Below are 19,129 nucleotides of genomic sequence, written 5' to 3'. Positions count from 1 at the left end.
ACCAGTGCTCTAGGTCCACCTTCTCAAAGGTCACTACTGCTGTCTTTGTTATTGTGATTCATCATGATTAACTAGGGTTGTTTGCATTCGTAGGAGTGTGCAGATATGGCACAGAGCATGAAAACAATACAATAAATAAGTTAGTTGAGAGAAGTCACAGTTCATTCTGTTGCTTTAATTGATCAAATGAACCAATAAGCAGACTAGATTACTAACTGTTTTTGTAAAGTCAAAAGTTACAGCAAGTATCAAAGCAGAATCTGAGACTCATAACCAAACTTTGGCAAAGTGCAGGGAATCACATGAAAGAAGGGGGGGGGGTTAGCAAGACCTGGAGAGCACAGGAGCTCCACAAGGAGAGCAACAGAACCAAAATATCTGGGCACATGGATCTTTTCTGAGACTGATATTCCAACCAAGGACCAGGGTCCATTCATGGATATAACCTAGAACCCCTGCTCAGATGTATCCCATGGCAGCTCAGTATCCAAGTGGGTTCCCTAGAAAGGGGAACAGGGACTGTCTCTGACATGAACTCAGTGGCTGGCTCTTTGACCTGCCCCCCACCCACCAAAGGAGGAGCAGCCTTGCCAGGCCACAGAGGAAGACAATGCAGCTAGTCCTGATGAGACCTGATAGGCTAGGGTCAGTTGGAAGGGGAGGAGGACCTCCCCTATCAGTGGACTTGGAGAGGGGCACAGGAGGAGATGAGGGAGGGACAGTGGGACTGGGAGGGAGGGAGGGGTGAAAGCGGGGATACAAAGCGAATAAAATGTAATTAATACAAAAAATAAAAATTTAATTAAAAAGTTACAGCAAATATAATTTTAAAATGCAAAAGACAATAGTCATGAAAAACAGTCAAATATTTTAAAGAGCTACTTATTAGAAGAATGGTAAGATGAAATTAACCTTTTAAATGCTGTTCTACTTCAGATTTTAAAGAACATTTTTGTAGCTAAAAGGCAATGAAAGACTTTGATTTTCTACATACCATTTACAAAGGTTTAAGTGTATATCATACAAATGGTTTTAGTTTTACCCAAATTCAATGTGCAATTACCCATGTAATTATCCTAGTAAAAAAATCATTATATCTTTTTATTGTTAATTTTATTTGCACTTTGGTGGTTAGAATTTCAATATATTTCAATGTAGGTCTCAGACTTTTTATTATAGTAATTGAAGGGACTATGCCCATATTATTTTAAGGGGGCATATAATTAATGCAAGAAAGCAGGAAGTTATTAGCCAGTCACAACTGGAGAAAAAGTAAATTATATGACTTTCATCGAGTCCTACTGATCACAGTGACTTTTTTTTCCTGACGTATTTTCCATTAAATTAAAAGTAAAGCAGTGACACATTTCATCGGAAGATAAGACTGTGATTGGGCAGCTCCTTCTTCTAGTCTCTGCCAACATGAGAGCAGCTGCCAGAATTTTTACATGGAAGTGTAGAGACAGCATAATGCTGGAAGACTCACAAGGATTGCTGCAACAAGTATGTGTAGACTAATACAGACACTGGGCACTGTATGTTAATGAAAATTTTAAGTGTGTGTCTTTTTATTGCAATTGTCACCTTTGCCGTTATACTCCTGCCAACTTTCTAACCTTTCATGCAGATTCAGTTGCTTTTAACCATAGAGCTTACGCATTTAAAGAAAGACATAGAGGAGGTAGCAGGTGTGGGAATTTAGCACATGGTCGGGATTTGGACTTTGTCCTTTATATCTTCTTTCTTTTATGTTTTCAAATGGCTATTGATCTTCCATTGTTAAGTCAATACAAGTCACTGCTGAGAGGTTCCAGGATTGAACCAGCTACATGCCACCCTCCCACAAAATCCCAGAGGCAACTGGGTATCTGCAATAGCACAAAAATAACATTTTGTTCAACTTCATTTCATTTCCAAGATATTTTATTACTAATTTATTTTATAATCAAAATTGACTTTGAAGGAAACAATTCAAGTAATGAAATTCAAAATGGTCATCATGATGTTTAGTGTTCTCAATAGTACTAAAACATTAGAGAATAAAATAAAACGAGGCCACATTTGAACCTTAAACTCTATCATCAAACTGCCTTATAGTGAATGAAGGTGTTTTGTAAGATTTGTGTGAACAAGGAGGTCTCATATACATTAAATCCCCTGCCTCTCTCATTCAATACCACCTCATTCAATACAAATGGTGATGCCATGGGATTGGTCTTGGTGTGTTCAGTGTTCTTTAATTCCTATTCATTATATTTGATGTTGCTTGACATGTCTAGATAATTAAATGAGATTTTTATATGTGCTTTATATGAGGAGTCTCATTATTGAACGTATTTGCTCCAATGAGAAGGAAAAAGGCAGGAAAAGTCTAGTAAGATGAAGGAACTTTGTAAACCTGCCTTCTGTCAATGCTGCCGCCACTTGCACACAGGCAGTGCCTGGCAGGACTCCAACCGTGCGGGAGCGCAGCTGATTCAGCCGGGCCTGGTGCAGCCCGAGACAATTCCTAAGGCAAGGATCTGAAGGCCTAGGTCTGGAGAGCCTACAGCCTCAGGAGGGCAATGTGCTCTACACTGCCTCCCTGTGTACTGAAATCAACAAAATAAGGGACTGGAGAGATGGTTCAGTGGTTAAAAGCATTTGCTGCTCTTCCAGAGGACCTAAGTCTGTATCCCAGCACCCATTTGGGGCAATTAACAACCACCTCTACCTCCAGTTCCAGGGCATCCAACATCCTCTTCTGGCTTCTAGGAATACCTGCACACATGTGGCAGGCACATGGACACATACATAAAACAATCTAAATTAAAGAAAAAGAACAATGAGAATACATACATGTATGTATATATGTGTGTATAGTTTTCTCTCTGTGTGTATGAGAGAGGGGTCACTCAGTCTTAGCTTTGACTGTACAAAGAACAAAAGCAGAAGTTACTGTAGGCGTCACAGTAGGAGCAGCTTTGGAAATCCCAGCTTTGTTTAAGGCTATCACATACAGACCAGTTCATTTCATCAAAAACTTCCCTAAGCTACAACCTACACATTCATTAGGAAGGTTAATGACTATAATTATGTTGTAAGACTCTAGAAAAGCCACATGTCAAATCTTCCAGTTTGTTTTCACTATTTAAAATGTGCAAAAACTTCTGTAAACTAAACAGTAGAAAATTTTAATTTTTCAAGTGTTTCAAATATAAATTCAAAAGCCATATAAAAGAACAGATTTTTAAAATAAAGAAATGCAAATAAGCATTAGGAAGAATAGACATTAAAAATGTTTATGGGATAAAATAATGTCAAACTTGATCTTGTTTAAAAATCTGTTTTATGAAACAAAATCATATTTCACAGAAAGTTCGGAGGAAATTTAGCATTTCAAAAATCACATCTTCAATATAAGAGTTGACATTTTGCTGTGTTAGTGTTTGTGGATGGGGCTACTTTGACAGTTCAGCCTGTCGGATGTGACTTTCACAGTCTGCTGGCAGTTTGTAGGCAAGCCATCACACCTGTGACCCTGTGGTTGATTAATGAGTCTTTCAGCTCATTGTTACCATCTGAGAAAGGGCTGTGGCCTTTCTGAGCTTCGCTGCTTTATTCCCCTCAAAGTGAAGTCCTGCAGGGCTATCTTCCGTAAGAAAATCACACCTGGTTAAAGCTAATGAAAACCTCAATATGTCATTTTCCAGACAAGTCAAAAAGCATGTAAAACTAGACAAAAGATGTATTCAAGTAACATGAATGTGGTTTTGTCATAACTTGCCAATCTAAAGAGTAACACACAAATGCTCTCCTTAATGACATTTCATAGTATCAATTTTTAGAGTGATAATTCCAGATTCCCTGCACTACAGGGGGACTTCTTCAATGTCATGTATTTTACTACACACACCATACTTCTTTTCAAAAGAAGTATGGGTGTTTTTATCCACCAGGAGACAGTCACTTAGCTTTAAGTTTCCATAAATGATTAGCACAACTGGAGAAGCCAGTTCTTGCTTAAAGCCCCTCCTCCTCCCTGGTCCATGTGAAGTGTGGCGACATTCCTGGAACTTACACTTGAGCCCAGAGCAGCTTCCTTCCTCCAAGTCCTGCTTTAGAACTTAAAGGAGTTTAAGTGTAGACAATTCCCTCCCTATTCTCTTAAAACAAGGTGTGAACATGAAAATGTGAGAGGAGATAAACAGGGAACTGAGAGGGTAATCACAGTGAAAGCAAAACCAGCCCAGCTCAGGAGAAAGCAATGGGAAACCCAGGTTCAGAAGACAGGGACCTTGGTTCCAGGGTAAACACCATAGGTTCATTTTGCAGCAACTTTACAGCTTCGGAACACAAGCAAGGTACACGTGAATGCTGAAATGCATTTTAAGGTAACTGCTTGTTATATGCTTTCCATACTCAAGTCCAGCAGTGGGGAATGTATTGACATTTACATGAAAGAGAGATGCACAATGCTAAGTACAATCAGTAAGGAGCCTAGCCTAAGGTTTCCACTCTAACAATTTCCATTTCTGAGCCATGATATTGACAAATCTCCTGTAACCCTATAGGGGAACAGCCTTGAATTGGAAGAGAATTTGTAAGATAAACTCTTGCAATTACTCTGCGCTCTACTATCATCTTCCCATTCCCTGAAAATTGAAATCGACTGAATATAGACTAAGAGCTATTTCTAAGACTAAGAGCTATGCACTGCCACTCTCCACGAAAACATTCTCTTTTACTTTATCATGTCAGAGTATAATGAACATTCTTTATAATCATCATAATCATTACCTTTTTACCTAGTTTCTTACTTGAGGTCAGTATTAAGAATTATGGCCTGAAAAGCATGTAACAATTCATAAATCTAGGTTGGTAATTCTGTTATTTGGAATGTTTTGAGAGTAGATTTTTGCCTGCTAAAAGCACTGGCTTATTCAGGAACTTAACTGGACATCATCAACAAGGACTCACAATGTGCCCACTCTTCCCAGATGATTCAAAGGTACCACTGGCTAATGACTATAATTGGTCTATAATGCTTATTCTGGTGACCTCAAAGAATAAAACATTAACTCATACCAGGAAAAAGTGATTCCTCAAATAAGCTGGAAAATAAAGCCATGCGGTTCTGAATGTAGATCCATTAAGGTGGCTTATGGCTTAGGGACCAAGTCACTTGGGGCTTGAGCCACTCTTCAACTATCTACCAGCTCTGCTTTCAGCAAACCCCTCAAGAAAAATGTTTTCTAAACAGAAAATAAGAAGATTTAAGATTTTTTTCCATTAAAAAAAATACTTCTAAGAGCATAGAATGCTGTTAAACAATAATCAGGTTGATTTCCTGCTTCCGTTCACTGAGGCTGCAAATTAAATCCCACAAACAAATGTACTAAGCCACCATCTTCTACTCTTGTCTATGGCAGACATTGCTAATTAATCACAGCATCACAGAAAAATCACTATCCTGAAATTCACAACTCAGAATTCTTTTGTATTTTGGAATGGAGGCTTAATCATTCTATGTAAAGCAATAGAAATGAATAATGAGTAACTGATGAAGCATTATTATCCATTATCCAGAACAAGGACATCATGATTCACAGCACATGAATCTGGTCCCAAAAGATAGCATAGCACCACAGACGCATGTTCTAAACAACTAAACACTTTTTTTTTTTTTTAAATCACAATGTAGTTCTAATGACAGTTTGACTCAAAGGAGAAGGTGACCAGATATACTTTAAGAGTTTGTTTGTTTGTTTGTTTTCAAAATAAGTTAGTAAAATTGAACACAGTGCTTTCTTAGGGTGCATCAATACACCAGACTTTCGTAGCTGAAGCTCAGTTTCCTTGGGTAAAAATCCCGCTCCTAAATTATATCCTGCTAAGAGGTTGCTTCATCTTCCAGTATTGAAGCAATCAGTAAAGAAAACACTTGCAGATATACTTGGAAGAACTTGCTATAGCCAGGATTGAAAGTGCCCAAAAGGCCCATAAGGCTTGTATTATAAACAGCCAACAAAGGGGGCTATTGAGAGGTGATGGAGCTGTTACAAGGAAGATTTGAGGTCATTGGAATGTTTCTTCAGAAAGAATTGTGCAATCTACTGTGAGCTAAAATAGGCCTTTCCTCATTTAAGTTGATTATCTCATGTAGTTTGTTATAGTAACAAAAGACTGAGTAACATGTAAACTAAATGGTTTCTAGAAGAAACATTTTGCACAAAAATTAAAAAGAAAAAGAAAAAGGAGTCATTTAAACATATTCAAACCTTTTAAAAAGTTTTAAGTTCTTCACTCTTTAACATAATTAAATTTGAATGTCATAATGATCCAACTGGGATAAGAGTCCATGCTTTTTGAGGGCAGGACTCCCATCTCCTGAAGTCCTGGATAACATCTCTCACGGTAAATCCTGCACCAAAGCACACATTAGTTACACCATCTGCTGCCTTTGGGGAGGGAAGCTGCACATTTCCAAGTATGGCAACCCTCCACCACAGCATAATGAAGAAAATGAAAACCATATCGGCAAACCGAACACTTCAGGGAAATTGCATTTTCAAATTGTGTGCTGTTTTCCTTTTAAAGAAGTAAAATTATTAAATAAAATGTGTGAGAGGAAGCAAATATTCTCCCTTGTAGCAACATTATGGATGCCTTTACTTTGTAGAATAACATTATTTCCAATGAGTGCATTGAAATCGCACATCTCATAAACATTTCAGGGTTGTTATGAAGGAGCATCTCTACGTACATACGTTTGCTGAAACAGAACTTCAGCTGGCTTTAAAATCCTTGCTAGATTTAGCTAAATGCTAACAAGAAACAATTAATCAGCAAATCATTTTACTTCATTTCATCTTCAGAGACCTATTGGTGACCATAAATTTATTTTAAGGTCACCTGAGAAGAGTCAGGTTGGAGCAGAAACCTGAACACAGCAGCTCATGTGGAATCAGCTCCTCCACCTCCCTGGGCACTCCCACTGCTGTTCAGAGACAAACTTAAGCACTAAATAGCAGACTGTGCCACTCCAGAACAGCCTGCGAGAACAGAGTGATGAAGAGCAAGACAGATCGGGCACACCTCTCCAAGGCCACTATTACACTAGCCCATCTTGACACCAGAGCCATCAATCACATGCCAAAAGTGTCCTTATGAAGATGCATCCCATCAACGCTGTGCAAAATAAGGCAAATTGGGTTTTAGTAGCAGACTCCAAGGCCATTTGATCTATGCATCACACAAGCTCTGTGATTGCTTTATTTGTGTCCAAGAAACTTTAGGGTCATAGTGAGTCAAGGATTTGAAAGAAGGGATCTTACGCTCACTATTCTGGAGTAAAAGGCCTGAGAGGACCACGACCCCCTATTATACCACATACTCATCTATCAACTCAGTCTGCAACTCTGTCCTAAGCAGCCAACATCCATTCACTTGTCTCTATGTTGTGAATAAAATTTTGCAGTGAAAATGCAGTGAAGAAAACACTGTTCTGCTAAGATAACATTTACGCCTCACTCTACCTGTATCAGACAGTTACTATGACCAAATACGTGAGATAAGCAACTTAATAACAAAAAAGGTTTATTTTGTCTGCTGGCTTCTGAGATTTTAGCCCACACCCAGCTGGCTTCGTTGCTTTGGTGCCCATGGTGAAACAAGACACAATGGAGGGGAGCACATAGTGCAGAAAAGCTTGTTACCTTATGGCAACATGAAAACGAAGTAGGAGACCGGACTGGGTTCCAAATGTACCCTGGCAAAGCATTCCCCACCACTGACTCAACTCCTTCCACCAGGCCCTATATCCTAAAGGTTCCACTACTTCCCAAATGCACCGCAGGCTGGGGAGAGGCCTCCAGCACAAGAGCCTTTCAGGAACATTTTCTATGCAAACCACAGCACCAGCTTCCTCAAGCCTTGATGTTACCTGTGCTGAACTCTGATTACAGTGCCCCCCGCTGGTCTATCTGGTTGTGCTATACTTTCCCATCTCTGAGACAGAACAACTGGTAGAAACAATGTGAAGGACAGAAGATTCATCTTGAGTCCTGTTTTGTTCCTCAGGTTTGCTCTAATACTTTTGTATAGACAATTAAATATAGACAAATTTATCTCACAATTATATCATAGGAAAATATCTTCAAAGATGTCACTTCCTCATTTTATGTTGCTAGTGATATAAAAAAAAAGCATGGCGTTCAACACACTTTCCAGATGCCCACAGTATTTTCATCCTCAGTCAGGCTGAATCAACAGGCCTAAGGCAGCCACTCCTGGCGGAACCTGTGTTAAAACTTTTACAGGAGAACATCACAAGGCTTTGGAGCCTGAACAGTGTTTGATGGGGAAAATACTTACAGAGTAGTCATTGAAAAGAAAGTGTGTTCTATGCAAGCAAGGTTTTAAATAGCTTTTGATCCATTGCGAGAACCACAAAGTGCCAGCATGTGAATGCATAATTAGGCAGATGAAAATTTATTACAAAGTGAATTTTGGTTCAATCTGACAAGCAAAAAATTCTCCCAAGGCTGCTTTTGAGAAAATTATTATACCTTCCTTTCATCCAAATGTTGCCAATTCTGCATTTCTGTCAGTAGCATTTAACATACTTATTTAGGTTGTCTATTTTCTCACTTGAGTAATGGAGACACTGTTTAAATTGCATCCTTGTTAACTTACATAACTCACAGTTATTTAATCTTGCCATATATAAGAACCTTTTTTCCATAGCCACTATATTCCCCCTACCTTAAATGTTATTAACATCCTTAAGTAGTTCTGTATTCCTGTTAATTTGTCATCAAGACACTGGTGTTCCTCTCCAAGCCACTGGTAATAGTCCAGTCATAGCCCTGAGGCCAGCCCAATCCAAGTACTGTTTATCTTTCAACTTCTCAACATAGAGGGCTCTCTTTCCCAAAAGAATTAAAGATAACAAAAGCAAAATTGGACTTTCAGAAGGAACTATGGGAGATTCTTATTAAGTAATTTGAATCTTATTGCATTAGTTAGGTTTGTTGGCAACACTAAGAGACCCATCAAAGTACATTACTGTGTCGCTTGATGACAGGGACACATTCTGAGAACTGTGTCATTAGGATATTTTGTCACTGTGCTACGATCATAGATCAAGCTAAGATGGCTTCAATGTTAGTGGGATAGTCTTATCTCCTAAGATCCTACCATATATGTGATCCTGGGCTGACTGAAATGTTACCCAGTCCCTCAGTGTTTAAGTATATTCCTTAGAAAATTGTTATTATGTTTCAAATAAATGCCTTGAGCACAATAGATACTTGAGAATGTGTGTTGACTAAAGCTGAGCTCTATAGAATCATTAGACAAAAGTAGTTAAGAACCTGGACTTGAATGTGAACACCATTATTTAGAGTTCTGTGCCTTGGCGCCTCGGTTTTATTACTAATAAAATGATGATGACATTGATCTATCTTATAAGGTTACTGTTGGGTTATAGTTAAAGCCATTGACTCTCTCTCATTGGGTTATAGTTAAAGTCAATGACTCTCTCCATTGACTTCACTATCATCAATACTATTGCTAGGAGTATACAACTTTAAAAAAAGAAAAGAAAGAAAAGAAAAAGAAAAGAAAAGAAAAGAAAACAAAGAAAAGAAAAGAAAAGAAAAGAAAAGAAAAGAAAAGAAAAGAAAAGAAAAGAAAAGAAAAAAGAAAAGCTGACCAGGAGAAGGAAATCCCACATAAGTCAACAGATTCGGAATAAGGATTTTCACTTGAGAACTAGTTTAATTTAATTTCTGTGACACTGTGTTATTTAATGTTTTGCACTGTCCTTCACACTTGTCTTTATTTTCATGATTATAGTAAGGGTCAAAGGGTAATTTTGTGAAAATGTTTTTTGTACCACAAAGAATAGATATACGTGTTTCTCATTAGAAAATGGTATATTCATGAATCAATTTGATTGTGTACCAAACCCCTTAGTTCCAGTGTTAAACTTGATTTATCCTAAGTATATATAAGGCAATCTCTGTGCAAACAATGTGCTGCTGTAGGAGTTCTGGATGGGGGTGCAGCCAGGGGGGAGTAAGCAAGCCCAGGCCTTTCGGTTGAGGTGGGGAGAAATGGGACCTCTGTGGAGCTGGAACATGACAAAAAAACAAAATAAATAGCAGCAACAATAAACACCCAGACACCAAATCTGAATGTCCTGGCGTAGGTAATGCATGTAATAACTGGGATGTGCACACTCTAAGATCTGCATCACCTCTTTCCTTAAACCCATGTCTCTGTGACCATGCCTCCTGCTGCTGCACCAGGAATTTACCGCTTTAAGCAAATATCAACATTGTATTAATGGCAGCCATGACTAGTAATGGCCACTTGGGAGTGCAGGGTGTGCAGTTTGAGGCCAGAGATGATAATTCCTGTTGTCTCCCTATGGTAGGGCACACACTATAATTTGATAAGGACAAAGTCACTTAATAATTGTTATTAAAGGCAAGCAACTCCATGGATCAACAGCTCTTTTCAGCACATTTTCTAATCTCGCTTTCCTCTCAAACACAGGGTTATTGTCCACCTGGAAAGACACCAAAGTGACAGCCAGGAATCTGCCACTGCCACCCCTTCGGCTGTTCCTGCCATCACATTTAATTGTGTTTGTTCAACTTGAAGCCAAACTCATATGCAGTATATTTACATAGTTAAAACAGCACAGCACTCTACTGTATTCAAAGATATTTTTAACACAATTCTTGGGAACTAGTCTGAGTAAATAAGGGAAAGAGAAAAGAAGCAACATAAATCCGACCCACTGACAAGGCAAACAATATCAAATGGCAGTCTGGAGATCTGCCACGAGGAAGGAACAGTGCATGCCGTCCATGCACTCTCCAGAAATGCAATCACCACCTCATTTAATGGGCTGGATTTATTTTAAAGTGAGAGAAAATGGAAGAAGGGACATAATAGTAAGAAGCAGGGATAAGAACCTTTATTATTTCAAAAGATCAATGTGCAACCCCAGCACTTGCTCTTCCAGAACATTAAGGGGAATTTGTAGAAGTAAACCACGTGCTGATTTTGTGAACCTCCAAGGAGTTTTTACTTTCTGCAGTGGCAAACTTTCTAAGTAGAAACATGTATGCCATTGATGCATATTCAGGATCTCTTTCATAAGACCTCAGATACTTCTGTTCTTTCAAATGCTGCAGAAAAAAAATCACCCATAATTAATTTGCAAAGGCTAGACTAGATACTCTTGGCTGCTAACTCCACCTTAAAGTTTTTCCCTCCCAGGCTTAGTGTCCTTTCACAGACACAAACCCTTTCCCTCCAATGTTGGATGACTTATGAATCAGATATTGAACAGTAATCATTGTTGCGGACAGGATTATGGCTCAAATGGGCCAATTAATTAACAACAAAGACCAGCTTTCTGTGCTTTTAATCTGAGCCAAATTTCATGTAATAAAAATAAGCTGGACATTTTAAACAGAATGATTACAACTAACCTGCCTGCCTTCCAAATGTTGAAAGTGTGAAGGATAAATATACATTGGTATAGCTTTTTAACTTACTATTTATCAGAGAACATTTTATATACAAATGTGGTCATTAATACAGAATCACATCCAGGGACAACCCACCCTGTGATCACCTGCCAGGAGCCAACCTTTCCTGTGGATTCCTAGTCTTCATTTATTATTTCAGCTAGCGCTGCCTAGAGCCCACTCTGTGTCCAGGCTGTTCGAGGCAGTGCTGTCGGTGTTGAAACAAGGCAGCTACAGTGCTCATCTCATAGAACTTATGCTTTACTGTAGAGCATATGTTTGAAAAGGAAATCTAAATGAAAATTTAGATTTCAGATTACAACTAGTTAAACAAACACTGCAGAGAACAGAATGTAAGGTGACACAAGGTTCTTTTAAGCAGGTGATAAGGCAAGAACACTTGCCCCAGATGGAATGGTGTTGTCCTTGTGAATTGCTGGGGGGGGGGCTTACTATGGAAAATAATAGAGAGAGTACAAGGAACCTGAAGAAGCAACCCATAGGGTATCCTGGATTAGAGAGAGGCACTTTGATGTGAGGCTATTGCCAGGCCCAAGGCACACCCTGACAAGGGTTGAGGTGGCCACTTCAAGCTTTACTCTGTCTTTGGAGTCAGCACAGAACCAGCCCATGCACTAACAGCCAGAAAAGCTCTAGATACAGATGTTGCTGAGACCCACATTTCTTTTGCAGACATATAAACTACCTCCCAATGCTCAGCTCGGAGTTCTTTCTCATGCATGGCCTTCTTGGTCTCTTGATTCTTGATGTTTCTCTCCCTAATTGTCTCCGAAGCCTAGGTGTTCTAGGCCCTGACAGCTGTCTTGTCAAGTTGAACTACTGATTTAGGTCTGAAAATTCCATAAACTTGGTGGTCTAGGGCCTCTATTCCACAACCATTCACTTATTTATTTATTTATTTATTTATTTATTTATTTGTCTATCTATTTATTTATTTTAGAACTAGATTAACCATAGGGCCTCATACATGACAAAAGTCCTCTGCCAATTGAGATATAATGAATCTTCAGTACCTGACAGAAATAACACTAGACACCTTCCTGCAAATGTATTTTGTCAACTCCAGGAATCTAAAGTCAAAGATAAGCTCCTGAGAACCCAGCAATCCTCCTTTATTATGCTTGTCTTGTTCTTGGGATGAGGGCGGCCTGGTCTGGTCACAAGGGCATTTTTAGAAGGGAATCATGTGGATGCTGTCCTCCCAAACAGTTTTATGTTTGTATATTGAAATCAGTTCGCCTCACAGCATCATGTCTATAGACAACACTCACAGCCTCATTCATGCATGCAAACCACAGTAGCTACGATGTTATCACCACGGAAAGAAGCAGAAGGGAGTAAGCATTCATATACTTGGTGATTTGGCACCAAAGAATGGAACACATACAGCTGAGCTGCTCTGCAGTCTCCGTCTTGGCATTGCCTAACATAAGACTACACTGCAAGTAAGAAATGTCCCCTTGTAGACTTTGGATGACATGTACCGCCCTCATTCTAAAGGTTCCTTGTTCTGCACTCTCATTTTCAATTACGGCCCCTTCAGGTTATCATGCTATCAAAAAACTGAAAACACTATTTAAAAAAGTCAGCATTTTCAGATAGGTCAGAAAGGAGAGTGCTTTAGAATTTTAGGGAAAAATAACAGAAACCATTTCCTTACTTGCTCAGTATCAATCCAAACCCATAAATAAGATTCTTAAAACAAATGAAGTGATAGCTGATATTACTCTCAGGTGTCTCTCCTCATTCTAGGGTAAATCAATTAGGCTCATTGTCGCTTGTGGTGTCTCAGAGTTTTCAGTAGAATGCTTTTCATACCATTCTTTAAAAATCCAAGGTTCTTACTAAGATGAGATTCTAGCTGCTTTTATTAAAGATTCATGAGCCTTTTCCAAAGGAACTGCTCTGACCTGTTATTCTAGAATAATTTTTTTTAAACTCCTACTCACTGCTGTACATATTTCAGGAAAATAGACTTTGAGATTCAGTGACATAATTAAAATATAGTATTAAAATATACTTATTAAACAGATAACAAATAAATTTCTGTTAAAACAGAAATTACTTAGATGGCTCACATATAATACAAATGCAGTATGTGTTCAAGGCTATCCTGTCCCTAGAGTGCTATTTAGTTGATCAGAAGCAGAAATTCATGACTAAATAAAAATTAGGAAATTATAATGGTTAATCTGTATAAACTCAAAACTTTCCAACGAGCAGGGGAAAAAGCTTCTTTCCAAGGTTATTTCCAAATAATAATTTAATATTGGGAACACGACATATAATTTGGTTCAACAGGGGGCCTTGGCCTCCCCTTCATCAACACATTCTCACAGTTCCAGATAACCTGGGTACAAGACCGGAGGACCTCCACCACACACTAAAAATGAAAAGCTCTCAGGCTACATGCTGAGGGAAAGGCTCTGTCCTCCAAGAAGAAAGTGGTTATTCGTGCACTGTGGTCCTAATAGACAAATGATCTTAATTTATATGCAAAATATTAGAATACTATTATGACCGTCTATATGAGGTATAATTTTTTACTGCTAATACTGGCGTTTTGATTTTTTGGTTGTTGTTTTTTTTTTTTATAAACATTCATTTTGGAATACTTCAATCTTTCTTAGACAAGCTTTTTCACATGCTCAGATTTCTCAAGGATGACATAAAAATTCTACTATGTCCTTGTCATTATTCAAGGAAATGATATTCAATATTTTTGCAAAGATATAAGGATGCAACACAAAGATTAAGCAGAAATCAATTCTCATATTTAGCTATAAGCCTAAAAATGAAAATAAAAGTGTGTGTGTGTGTGTGTGTTTAAAACAATATGCAAGTGAGGGTATAATAAGACAGTGCCAAAATAACTAGCTGAAAAGTATAAAATTCAGTCTTGACAGTCTTTCTTACATTTGCCCTGATTACACTGGTTGATTTTCTCTGGCATGCATGCACTCCTGAAATTCCTGTAAACAAAGGTATACCCTGATAATGACATTCAGGTCAGTAACTTTTTGTGTTTACAATAGTGACCCATTCAATATACAAAGTAAAAAATATAATTAAGACAAAAATCAACTAATTTTGTAAATATTCATTCCGGAAAAGAGAATTGTGAAGGTGTACCAATAACTAGTCCTGTTTTTTAAGATGAGCAACTAAACGTAAAACAAGAGATTGCTTTGCCAATAAAATGTTTTCACTCCTCTCCAGTCGACATGCGCACTACATATACACTCCCTGAGCCCTGGACTTCCGTCTTTTCACCTGTTTTTGAGTAGTGCACCAAAGGTCGTCTTATCCAGTCCCAGGTAGTTTGGCAGCAAGTTTGACCAGTCCCAGCACCATGTTGCTGTGACCGCCTGTTGATAAATGAGAAGACACTGTTGTTGGTTATTAATCAGAATTAACATGATCAGTGAATTAAAGGCCCAGCTGCGACACACCAGCTAAGCTGGGTGGGCTCAGAACAAGGACTTCAACAGATAACATCAACCAAGTCCACAGAAGGAGGTGTTTATTCCAATAAGACAGCAATTAGTTTATAAATCCATTTGGGGATGTAGTCATTCTTTATAAAATTAGAAATCAATTTCTTGATTCGTTATTTCTCCAAGTGTTAGTGGCATTTACCCAACCGGTTTTGTTGGACAGGTGACTCTGAAAAGTGTGCGCAGTGACTCGCCAGCTTTGCTCCTACGACACCGCTTCACAACTCGTTTTCTGTACCTAAGAGTGGACCACAGACAGAAACCTTGGGAAGTGCTGAGCCTCGGGCACCAGGATGGGGCTTAATTACAGTGGGGCACTGTTGTTGTTTTCTTTTATTAAGAAACTGTTTTAAGGGGAAAATTATAGGGACTTCCAAGTGTAAAAGCATACATGATTCTTTTCTCTCATTAATAGGTAATTTCACAGCAGAGTAAGGAGAAAAATTACTGTGAAAAATAATCTCATAATTTAGAACTTGGTTAACATGCTATTTATTTAAATGATGTAAGAGTGATTTAATAGCTACAATAATTATTTATGACTTAGAGCGATCTAATGTGCAGTAGAAGAAAGAAGCCAATAAAGTATGCCTTATACCTGAGGTTTAAAAGCCTTACCGAAGTATATGCTCTGTAAAACTAAATGGTTTGGATCATAGGACTACAGCGTGATCTTTGAGATCTAAGCAGAGCTCTCCCTTGTCACTGCTGATAAATCGAGTGCTACAGCCCTGTCATAGAGCAGGAGAAGCTGCCCCAGGTTGTCAGCATCTGAAGGTCTTATTCTGCTACAGTATTGATGAATGTGGACGAAAGCTGTAGCAGGCATGGTTAAAGTATTATCTGCATGCCAAATTAGGCCAGTGTTTTAATTCTTATTTTCATCAGCGCTCTAGGTCAAGCAAGCCTTCTCTTCTGCCCTGCTAATTCAAGCTGTCTGTCAAGAGGATTCTGGAGAGATGAGAGATGTAAGAGAGAGAGACACAGAGACAGAGACACACACACACACACACACAGAGAGAGAGAGAGAGAGAGAGAGAGAGAGAGAGAGAGAGAGAAAGACCAAACAAAGCAAAAGAAATGGATAATTTTTCAATGAAATTACTAAAGTACACAGCTAAACAACAGCAAAATCTGACTTTTAAGAATATATTATGTTTACCATGGTGACTTTATTCTAAATGTTTTTGCCTTAAAGTCATTAGAAAATCCATTTTAAATTTGTGATGTGTCTAAGGTTATAAAAAGCAAATTTATCTCATGCCATTTATAATAGGGGCTCAATGCCCTATCACTAAAATGCTTTCTAATTTCCCTGATGCATTCACAGAAGCAGAGAGATGTTGAGTGAACATGTGTCCTGAAGGAGGGGACAGACTCTTGGGGGGTTGTTTTATCTTTATCTGGATAAAGATAAATGCTTTATCTTGATGCTGGTTGCTGGCCCTCAAGATCTGGTTACTCCCCGATACACCTATCCTTGTGTAAACTTCCCTAAGACATTATACCTGATTGGTTGGTTAAATGGCCTATACCCATACCCGGGCAGGGCAAAATGAGGTAGGCGTGGCTGAGGTCCCCAGGCTTTGGGTTCAAGAGAATCAGGGGAGACAGATGGACAGGAGGAGAAGAAGGAGGACTCCACCATGGGCAAGTGTGAAGAAGAAGCCACATGGGCCAGGAAGAATGACTCTAAGGATGGTGTGGATGGAGAAAACACTAAGATAAAAAAAAAATAAGCAAGTATTTAAGATTATGGATGGCCAGATGAGTATGGTAAAGGCCAATGGCTCTGTATGGGGGCTGGGATATGGATGGTGAGGTTATTAAGACAGCATAGGTAGAAATATCTGCCCAGCCAAAGGGAACAGGACAGTTATAAAATCTAACAGGTATGTGTGTCTCATTATTTCTGATAGTGGGTTAAATAATACCACTGCAACAATTTTAGGGCAAAATAAATAAATAATACATAGCCTAACCCACCTTTTAATTTACTAAAAAGCTGCACAAAAGTGAGCTCCGCTTCTTAAATAAAAAGGAGAGGAGCTATACACACAGTATGAAATGTGGGTGTGTCTTCCCACTTTTGACATACAGAAGCCATACATTTCAGTTGACTTTGACACCTAATTTCTACATACCTGATCTAGCATGTTTTCAGTAAAGACCTTGTGCACATGGAGAGGGTTGAAAGTGGGAGGCGGATCTTCATTTCTGAAGGCCGTCTTCAAGGGTCGGGTTGGCAATGGCTTCTTTTCTGAACCATTCATAGCACTCAGTTGTTCTTTTAAATGTTCCTTCAAGGAAAGATACTCTGGTCAGGATGATGAGAAGTGTATTATTCTCTTTAAAAATAAACTGGTCATATAACCTAGAACCCCAGCTCAGATGTAGCCCGTGGCAGCTCAGTGTCCAAGTGGGTTCCTGAGGGAACAGGGACTGTCTCTGACATGAACTCAGTGGCTGGCTCTTTGATCACCTCCCCCTGAGGGAGGAGCAGCCTTACCAGGCCACAGAGGACAATGCAGCCAGTCCTGATGAGACCTGATAAGCCAGGGTCAGATGGAAGGGGAGGAGGACCACCCCTATTAGTGGACTTCGGGAGGGGCATGGAGGAGATGAGGGAGGGACGGTGGGATTGGGAGGAAATGTGGGAGGGGGCTACAGATGGGCTACAAAATGAATAAACTGTAATTAATATAAAAATAATAATTAATTAAAAAAATAAACTGGTCAATATTCTGGCTCACCCTTCCAATACATTATCTAGATTACAGCTTGCCTCAGGAAGAAAATATACCCCAAAGATACATAGCTGAGTACATATCACTATCACAATAAACCTATCAAAAGCAAGTTAAAGCTAACGTATTGCATAGTTTTAAAAACATTTAACAAATTCTCCTATGATGAATGAAAGCTTGGTGTGTCACAATCATTTGAACAGACATTGTCTCGTCTCGTCATTGACTTCATATTTTACCATGTCTGGCTACCAAACCATAACTCCAGAAATGACTATGCACAGGAAAAGATTGCCCGTTCATTCATTAAATATAGTTGCTCCCCACTCTGGGCTCAGCTGAGCACTAAGCATCCTGGTTTTACTGTCAGGAGTCTCAGTCTGTGAGGGACTACTTATATTGCAAATTCCTACACACTTAATTTCTATGCTGAGGACTGAAAACTATCAAGGCTCGACAGAAACCCAAAATACGTAATTCTAATCATCTAAGTGCTGGTGCAGTCCTGGACAAGAAAAGACAGTCTCCTGTATTACAGCTCATTTTCTGCCCATGAATAAGTAAGGCAAATATCCCAAATCTGCTTTATGAGACTCTTTTTGGAAGGCAAAAAATTAAAACGACTAACAGAATACCATCAACCTAACAAATGCTTGCTATTAGTAAATGCATTTAATAAATAAAAATAAAGGTTCGCCTGGCTTTTAATATACCACCATGCATTTTCCCACGTGAGGTTTGCAGCCTGCACACATTTTGGATGTCGGAGCTGCAAAGGACTCCAGGGCTCATCCCCAACCGTTGCTACCTTCCGCACTGCACAGGCGGCGGCCTCGCCTGGGAGCTTGTTAGACTCTCACCATCACCAAATCAAATCGTATGCGAGCAGGAGTCCCAGGGGGTAGAAAAGAAGTTCAAAGTTTGAAATATGCTAGCCCAACGCCACACTCCACGTTGGGCTCTGAAAAGTGAGAGGAAGCGCCTGAGGGGTCATGGCGTGAGTATTGCATCTGTGACAAGAAGGCACCAAATCTTTCCCTGATTCACCATGCTTATGTGTGTGTGTGCCTGTGTGTGTGTGTGTGCCTGCATATGTGTGTGTGTGTGTGTGCCTGCATATGTGTGTGTGTGTGTGTGTGTCTATACCTTCATGAATGTATATCGTGTCCATTATGGAAGGCAAAGTTCAGTTCTTAAATGCTAAAAATCTAAATAAAGTACTACTTTAGTTATCAATAACAGTGATTTCTTATTAACAGTGATTTCTGCACAGCATCTTACTAGATCATTATGTACTAGTTATGTAAGGGCACAAGTCTCTTATTAAATATGA

At 39.0% G+C, this 19,129-nt stretch overlaps 1 protein-coding gene across 4 annotated transcripts in view; it reads right to left on the bottom strand.

Annotated features, from left to right (window-relative positions):
- Kiaa0825 (KIAA0825 ortholog) overlaps positions 1–19,129 on the bottom strand; it is a 427,987-nt gene that overhangs the window by 201,957 nt on the left and 206,901 nt on the right. For 3 of the 4 annotated variants that reach the window (XM_060383593.1, XM_060383596.1, XM_060383594.1), the window contains 2 exons: positions 17,194–17,349; positions 14,826–14,920 (listed from right to left, as the gene is read on the bottom strand). In XM_060383593.1, the coding sequence (XP_060239576.1) occupies positions 14,826–14,920; positions 17,194–17,349 (251 nt within the window). Of the gene's footprint in view, positions 1–9,721; positions 11,187–14,825; positions 14,921–17,193; positions 17,350–19,129 lie in introns of those variants that run through there. The other variant, XM_060383595.1, reaches the window with a different exon arrangement.

The sequence above is a fragment of the Meriones unguiculatus genome, chromosome 5, assembly GCF_030254825.1.
Source record: "Meriones unguiculatus strain TT.TT164.6M chromosome 5, Bangor_MerUng_6.1, whole genome shotgun sequence".
NCBI classification, from domain to species: Eukaryota; Metazoa; Chordata; class Mammalia; order Rodentia; family Muridae; genus Meriones; species Meriones unguiculatus.
Note: the sequence above shows the minus strand (reverse complement) of the source record. Positions and strands in the feature narration are given on the sequence as shown.